General features: G+C 59.0%; 1 protein-coding gene across 1 annotated transcript in view; it reads left to right on the top strand.

Moving 5' to 3' along the window:
- Window positions 1–559: 559 nt before the first annotated feature.
- Window positions 560–7,997, top strand: part of DLL3 (delta like canonical Notch ligand 3) — an 8,508-nt gene continuing 1,070 nt past the window's right edge. Inside the window, exons 1-8 of the mRNA XM_044668606.1 lie at window positions 560–628; window positions 728–1,012; window positions 1,666–1,747; window positions 2,086–2,343; window positions 3,041–3,285; window positions 4,858–5,077; window positions 5,655–6,285; window positions 6,594–6,696. Of these exons, the coding sequence (XP_044524541.1) occupies window positions 560–628; window positions 728–1,012; window positions 1,666–1,747; window positions 2,086–2,343; window positions 3,041–3,285; window positions 4,858–5,077; window positions 5,655–6,285; window positions 6,594–6,696 (1,893 nt within the window). The remainder of the gene's footprint in view (window positions 629–727; window positions 1,013–1,665; window positions 1,748–2,085; window positions 2,344–3,040; window positions 3,286–4,857; window positions 5,078–5,654; window positions 6,286–6,593; window positions 6,697–7,997) is intronic.

Raw genomic sequence — 7,997 nt, forward strand, 5'->3', positions numbered from 1 at the left:
TCAAGCCCCCCAAACAGCCCCAGCTACAAACAAAGACACAATCACTGTCAAGACTCCGAGGGGTCCGGAGAGGCTGTGATCTCGCCTCCATGTGGGCCCCCCCTCCCAAGGTGCCTTCCCCCCACTCCCAAAACCCCCGCCGGGCGCCTCTCCTCCCCGAGCTCCCATCGGGCCCCTCGAGCTTGCTGTCATCGCCACCTCTGGCCCCGGACGAGCTGTGGGTGAAGGTCCGCGAGGGCCAAGGAGCACTTCAAGGTGGTAACCCAGAAACACCCGGAGACAGCGATGGAGACAGCGATAACAGCAGACAGTAACGGAATTAGCGATGCCTATAAGGCTACACGACCACACTAGGAGCACGTAGGGGGACAGTGGCGGGCTGGGAGCTCTGCACCCCACCCAGACCCACTTGGTAATACACTCGCCAGCACACATTCCTCCTCCCCCTCCCCCTTCTCCTCCCCCAGCTGGGCAGGGGTCCCCTCTGGGGGCGGGGCCTCGCTCGCCTTGGGTTATAAAGCCGTCCCGGCAGTCTCGGGTACCCCAGAGCCCACGCGCCATGGCCCCCAGGCGGCCGCTGACGGTCCAGCTCCTGGCCGCGCTGCTTTCCCTCCTCTGCTTTCCCAGGGTGAGGGCATTGGGGCGGCCCCAGGGGAGGGGGCCCGGCGGGATCCCGGGGCAGGGGGGGCAGTCTTCTCGGAACTCTAACTTCCTGTTGCCCCCGAAGGTCCGAGGCGCCGGAGTCTTCGAACTGCAAGTCCACTCTTTCCGGCCGGGGCCTGGGTCCCCCGGCTCCCTGGGCTCACCGTGTGGGGTCCGGAGCTCCTGCCGCCTCGTCTTCCGCGTCTGCCTGAAGCCCGTGCTGCCTGACCTGAGTCCGGAGCTCCCGTGCGCCCTGGGGGCTGCGCTCAGTACCTCGGGAAGCCCCGGCGCTGGGGACCCCACCGATCCCGGGCCGCAGCTCTCCCTGGCCGACGGCCTCATCCGTGTCCCTTTCCGTACCGCCTGGCCGGTGAGGAGCCCCCGGAGCCCAGAGCCTTGGGAATCATGGGACCTAGCTCCCCATTTCACGACTGCGTGAGACCTCCATGACAGACCCCACCAGGGTCCTCTGGTCCCCCACTCCCGCCCAAAGCATGCCAGCCTTATGCCTTGTATTGTTACTACCTGTGAGGCCCCAAGCCCACCCCCTCAACTCTGGTACTCACCTCTTTTGAGACCCCCCCAATTCCTCCCCAGACTCTAATTCTGGAATTTTGAGGGACGCCCCCCCGCTTCTCTCTAGCCAATAGAAACAGACAGATGCTCCGGACTTCTAGCCCCCTGCAGAGCCTGCCAGCTCTGAAGCCCCACCGGGCTTCTGGTCCTCTGAGGACCACCCAGACAGCCTTCTCTTCCCACCTCTACGACTTCCCCAGTACTTATGGTCCCACCCCAGCTTCCACTGCTGACTCTAGGGACCCTCGGATCCTCCCTCTTCCCTCAGTCTCCTGCTCTGTCTCCTTTGGGTCCCCCACCCCTCCCTTCCCCCGCTCCAATGCCTTTCTCCCCCAACTGGAGCCTTTCCCGTTAACCCGGCAGTCTCCCTTCTCCCACATCTCACGTCTCAGGCCCTCCGACCTTCTGCTAATGCTCCCCCGTTCCCCCTCTGCCCCGCTCCTCCAGGGGACTTTTTCTCTAATCATCGAGTCTTGGCGAGAGGAACTTGAGTCCAGGAGGAAGGAAGAGTCGGGGGAGAAGCTTCCAGGTGAGGGCTCGGGGGACGGCGTATCCGCGGAGTTGAGGCACTCAGGGTCTGAGATCTCCAAGCGGGCGGCGGGGTACTGAGAACTCGTGCATCGGGGGCAGAGGGACGGAGCCGGAGAAGGTGGGGCGGTCTGCGCCCTGAGGACCCCACGTTCCTAGCCCGGGTGTCGGGGATTGTGTGGGGACCTCAGAGGGTGCGCCGGAGCTGGGTGGGAGGGGGGAGGCTGGGTTCCTAAGGGCTCCCAAATCTGGGGGCGGGGAGAGCTTGGGTCGCCTCTCGGCAAAGATGGGGCCGGCGGGGGCCCCAGGCCCAGGCTACCGTACTCTTGTCGCTCGCAGGGCCCGATCGGAGTTTGTTGAGCCGGTTGGCCGGGCGGCACAGGTTGGCGGTGGGCGGGCCCTGGGCCCGGGATGCTAGGCAGGCGGGCGGCTGGGAGCTCCTCTTCTCCTACCGAGTTCGCTGCGAGCCTCACTACTATGGTCCTGCTTGTGCCCGCCTCTGCCGCCCTCGGGACGACCCCCTTGGCCACTTCCACTGCGGGGCCAACGGGGAGCGTGTGTGCATGGATGGCTGGACTGGCGACATGTGCGCCCGGCGTGAGTGGGGAGGGGGGGTTCGGGGAGGCGGTGCGGGCGGGGAGGGGTGTGTCCACAGGGACAGCTGGTCTGGGGGAACACGTGGGCCTAGTGTGAGGGAAATGGAGGGACCCCTTCCCCGACCCAAGGACAGCTCAGGCTCTCTTTCCCCCAGAGTTATGCCCGCCCTGCTCCTGGAGCACAGCCCCTTCCCAGACTGAGAAATCCCTGCCATCCCCACCAAGTGCCATTCCAGGCTGGGATGGGGTGGGGTCTTGGCTTGGCTGAGCTTGGTAGTTACCAAACAGCTTACCAAGCTTTCTCCCCTCCCCTTTTGGGTCTCTCCCACCTGTCCCCCTCCCTCCCCACCATGGCTCCTGTTTTCTATTCCCTAAATCTCGGGATGTTGCTTTAAACATTCCTCCTGCTGATGCAAACTCTCACCCCCTACCTTCTCCAACAACTGCTCCTGCCAAGAGGTCCCTGTCTCTGCCATGTCTCCCTTTCCCCCTTTTTTTCTCCATATCCTCCTCTCTTCCATTTCCTTGTTGCTCCCCCATCTCTGCCTTCCTGGATCTCTCTATTCTCTTTCCCTCTCCCGGATACTCCCCTAATATCTCTTCCCCCCCCCCCCATTCCTGTCTCTCCACTCTTTCGGTGACCATGTCTCTGTGCCCTCCGTCCTTCATTCCGGGGGCCCTCTGCTTTGCCTCTACAGCCATATGCCAGGAAGGCTGCAGTGCTGAGCATGGCTCCTGCCAGAGGCCAGGTGAGTGCCATTGCAGTCAAGGCTGGACCGGCCCCCTTTGCACTGTCCGAGGCCCTGACAGTGACTGCTCCAGCCTTCAGCCGTGTACCAGTGGAGCCACCTGTTCCAACCTCCCAGGATTCTCCAGCCGCAGATGCCTCTTCCCCGCCGGGCTGTGCGATGGGCACCCGTGTTCCAATGGTGGCAGCTGCAGTGTTAGTACTGACCCTTGATGTCTCCCCCTGACTTCTGGCTCTCCCTCCTTCACACAGCCTGACCACTGACCTTCCAGTGCCCCTTGATGGAGCTCTTTAAGGTTGCCAAATGCCCCCTTTTGGGGGGCACCATAGTGTAGCAGCTGAGAACCAGACCTAGTCAGGAAGATCTGAATGTGCCTTGGTGCTTGCTAGCTGTGTGACTGCCCAGTGGCTTCCTCTTTCTGGGCCAGCGGGATGGGGACCATGATAACACCTCATGAGGAGTGGGCAGAGAGAGTGCTTTAGAAGTACCAGTCACCTCTCCAGATGAGGGAACTGAGGCTTGGGAAAGGGAAGTCACTTGCCTAGAGTAACACATCTTGTTAGTGGCTGAGTCAGAACTTTGAACCCAGCTTGCCTGACTGAAATCCAGATCACTGATGATCCCTGGTGTCAATCCATCAGCAAAATATCACCAAGGCCCCTGGTTAGTCTAGGCCCATGCTGGTCCTGGGCCTGGGTCTTGGATGAGGATTGGAGCCATGGGCATGGAGAGGAAGGGATGAGGGAGGGATGTGCAAGAGGCAAAATTCATGCATGGTATCAGAAGACCTTGGGCACTGGGCATTAGGGCCAGGGGAAGGGGGGAGTCACTTCACCTCCTTTTGGGCCTCAATTTCCTCATCTGTAAAATGGTCAGTTGGACTAGATGGCCTCTGAGCTTTCTTCTAGCTTGAGAGCCATTACCTTGTAATCCATCCCAAGTCACACTCAGAAGCAAGGCAAGATGACACACATAAGGTCTGGGTGTGAGAGAGGTGCTTAGGTTTCGTTCAACTCAGCAAACATTTATTAGGCACCAACAGTATGCAAGGCACCATGTTATGCTCTGGAAGGACAAAGACAAAAACCTATGTCCCTGCCTTTGTGGACTTTACACTTGAGGGATGGAAAGAAGGCTAATAGGAGGGGGCTGGAGCAGGAGGAAACACTGGGAGGTTTAAAAGGGCAGCTGCCTCTGCTAAGACAGACAGAGGACAAGGATTATGAGATGCAGAGATTAGGGGCTGCAAGCACAGTTAACTGTGCAAAGCAATGGAGGTGGGATGGAACTCTCAGATGGGGAAGAGCTCCTAATTCAGGTCAGCTTGGAGCTGGAGTGTATAAAGGGCAGTGTTTCAGGTTGGAAAGAGATGGGAGTGCCAAGCTGAGGAGTTTCTATTTTATACTAGAGGTAAGAGGGAGCCACTGGAGGTTTCTGAGCAGAGAAGTGCTGTCTGGAATCAGAATTGTGCTCTGGCAGCAGTGGGGAAGATGGATTACAGAGAGGGGAGAGAGAAAACAGAGATCTGCCCAGGAGGCTATTGCCACAGTGCAGAAAAGGAATCCCAAGGCCAGAATCAGAGCGCAGGATGCAAAGACTAAGGGATTATCTAAAAGATTAGTCCAATCCCCTCCTTTTGGAGCTGAGGAAGGAGAGACTAGAAGGGGAGACACTTGCCGGAGGGCACAGAATAAGTAGCAAGCGCAGGATTTGAACCGTGTCCTCTAATTCTTCTTAGCTCCTTCCCTGTCCCATTCTGCTTCCAGGAGGTGGCCGGGGACTTTGAGTGCACATGTCCGCGGGGCTTCTATGGAAAGCGGTGTGAGGTCATTGGGATGACCTGTGCGGATGGGCCCTGCTTCAATGGGGGTACCTGTGTGGACGGCGGAGCCCCTGCTGGCTACACTTGCCGCTGCCCACCAGGCTTCCACGGGTCCAACTGTGAGAAGAAGATGGATCGCTGTAGCCTACAGCCTTGTCGCAATGGTGAGCCTGGGGGGGGGGGGGGGAAGGGCAAAGGAAGGACCCAGAGGGGACCTTGGAGACCACCCAGACGGACCCCTTCTGTCATGTACCAGAGAAAGAAGCTGAGGCCCAGGGCAGACCTGGGAGGAGGATGGAGAGGTGCCTGAAGGATAGGCTTAAACCCAGAAACGATCTAGTCCAACGCTCTCATTTTTCAGATGGGAAAACCAAGTTGCCTAAGGTCTAAGGTAGCAGTAGGTGGCAGGGCTTGAATCCAGGTCCTCTGACTTCCGTTCTGGCCACGGCACCATGGGACTGCCTGTCTGGGGCTGAGGGATCCGGAGGAGGTCCAGGGACAGCTGTGAGGCTCGCCCAGAAGGCCCTGGGTCTAAGCTTAGCCCTTTCCTTTGGCCAAGAGAAAGTGCAAATTCAGAGGCCACAGCGATATGGGATATGGGGGAGGGGCAGAAAGGAGTGCGAAGTCTGGAAGTTGAGGAAAGAGGGCTGGCGGGATTGGGCCAGGAGCTCTCCAAGGTCCCGAAGGTCCGGGGCCGGCCTGTTAGAGGACCGTGACGCCGGGGCTCCCTTTCCTCGGCAGGGGGTCTGTGCCTGGACGTGGGCCGCGCCGTGCTGTGCCGCTGCAGGCCGGGCTTCGCGGGGCCGCGCTGCGAGCGCGACTTGGACGACTGCGCGGGCCGGCCCTGCGCCAACGGGGGCACGTGCGTGGACGGCGCGCACAGCTTTCGCTGCTCCTGCACTCTGGGCTTCGGCGGGCGTGACTGCCGCGAGCGTGCCGACCCCTGCGATCCGCAGCCCTGCGCGCACGGGGGCCGCTGCTACGCGCACTTCTCCGGCCATGTGTGCTCCTGCGCGCCCGGCTACATGGGCGCACGCTGTGAGTTTCCAGTGCAGGGGGCCGCCCCCGCTCCGCCTCCACCCGGGCCCCACCGCGGGCCCCCGGCAGCCACCCTGCCTCCGGCCTTGGGGCTTCCCTTCGCCCTGCTGCTCTTGCTGGCGGTGGTGGCCGGAGGCGCGGCCCTCCTGCTCCGAGCTCGACGACGGGGCCCGGGGGCACGGCCCCTTCCTCCCTCCGAAGACCCCTCTCCTCCCACCCTGCCCCCGGCGGACGCACTGAACAACCTCCGGACGCACGAGAGAGGCCCCGGGCACTTAAAAGCACCCAAGCACGAGCGGACGCAGCGGCTGCTGGAGCCTCAGTTAGGAAGGAGGTGAGGTGCCTCGCTTCGTAAGGGGGGCGCGGTGTCATTGATGCATTCTCGAATCTGAGGTCCACTAGGCAGTTTGTTTCTTCTTTGATGGACTGAAGAAACAGAAGAGGCTGGCAGGTATTGGGGGGCGGGGCAGGGCAGCGAAGAGGTCTAGAGTTAAGCTGGGGAACTGGAGAAACTCTATTTGGATCCCGTGCCTGGCGCCCAGAAAACGTAGAAAATGGTCCCTTCGAATTTCCAGTGAGTTCTCAGGCATGGCTTTGGGGTATGGGTCGGGGGACCGGGGAGCCGTCCTTCCCTTCTCCCAGCCCCATCTCCTTCTCCAACAGGGCTGACGATTGGTGTCTTCCCGAAGACAGCGACCCCCGAACCATCTTTATCATCCCAGACTCCTCCCGCTATGGCAGAGAGGCGAGTGTCCTCCCACTTCCCTCCTTTCCATCTTTCATCCTCCTAGGCTCTCCTTCCCGAAGTCTAAATCTTCCTTCGAGCTGCTGGTTCCCCGCTTGGGGTGGGGGTGGGGGTGGGCTTCTACCCTGAAACTTTTTCTCTTTCTTGTGTCAGGGGGTGGTTCAGGAAGGGGGCGGGGAGCATAACCCTCCCTTGACTGGTCCTCTCTAATCATTTTGCTTCTAGGTCTAAATCAGCCTTTCCCTGGACTTCTCTCTCTCAAGATTCGAGGAAGACATAGAGACTTTTAACATATTTATTCAGAGATGCTGTTGGACATTTCCCCTCCTCTCTCCAACACACTCAAGGGAGGGGGAAACTGAGGCCAGAAAAGTCTCTTGGAGAAGAGAGCTGCCCCAATTCCCTTTGTGGCTCAACTCAGGCGTTCTGGATGGGGAGGTGGGGGAGTCAGGGCCCCCATCCCCCAGCTTTGAATGGAGTAAAAAGAATATTTATCCCCACCTGGGCCCCCATCTCTGCAGATGCATCTATAAATGATTTTTATTTTATTCAATGTCCATTTCTTTGTGAGAGGTCCCAGGATCCAGCTTAGGGTACTCAGGTATGGGCATGGGGGGAGGTGTGTAGGTTAGTGCCAGTCAGGGGCTTCTCTTTGGTTATCCCCATAATGTTCCTTGAAGGTTTTTAGTTGGAAGTGCCAGGGAGAGGGATAGAGGATTTAGGAATCCTAATATCACCCTCCTGCCAGCCACATGGGTTCAAGGAGGGTCTCTGGGTCTTTGGGACAACAACCTCCTGGAAGAGGTGGGACAGAGGGCAAGAAGGAAGCTTTCTTCAGCCCCAGCCACAGACTGTGTAGTTCCTATGTGAGCCAATTAGAGGGAGGGCCACCCAGAGACCTGGGGGGAGAAACAACCACTCATCTGCTCAAAGGGTCCCTCCACCCCCTTGCCTTGAGGCCTTTCTTCACTCCTCATCCCCAGAGACTAAGCAGAAGGCTTGGGTTCCAGATTCCACTGAGAACCATTTGGCTCCAAGAGTTCCAAGTTCCTCTTCTCCAGTGGCTGGACCCAGATTTGAGGAAGAGAGGTTACAGTTGGATTAATGATAAGAATAATAAAAATGATTTTATGCCATATCTAAAAAATCCTTTACCAGTCACCAAAATTCCTCCATCCCTTTACTCCCTGCCTTGGAGGTGGAAAATATTCAGGAGCTTGTGAGTGTGTGTGTGTGTGTGTGAGAGAGAGAGAGAGAGAGAGAGAGAGAGAGAGAGAGAGAGAGAGAGTGTTTGTGTGTGT

The sequence above is a fragment of the Gracilinanus agilis genome, chromosome 3 (assembly GCF_016433145.1).
Source record: "Gracilinanus agilis isolate LMUSP501 chromosome 3, AgileGrace, whole genome shotgun sequence".
NCBI lineage: Eukaryota > Metazoa > Chordata > Mammalia > Didelphimorphia > Didelphidae > Gracilinanus > Gracilinanus agilis.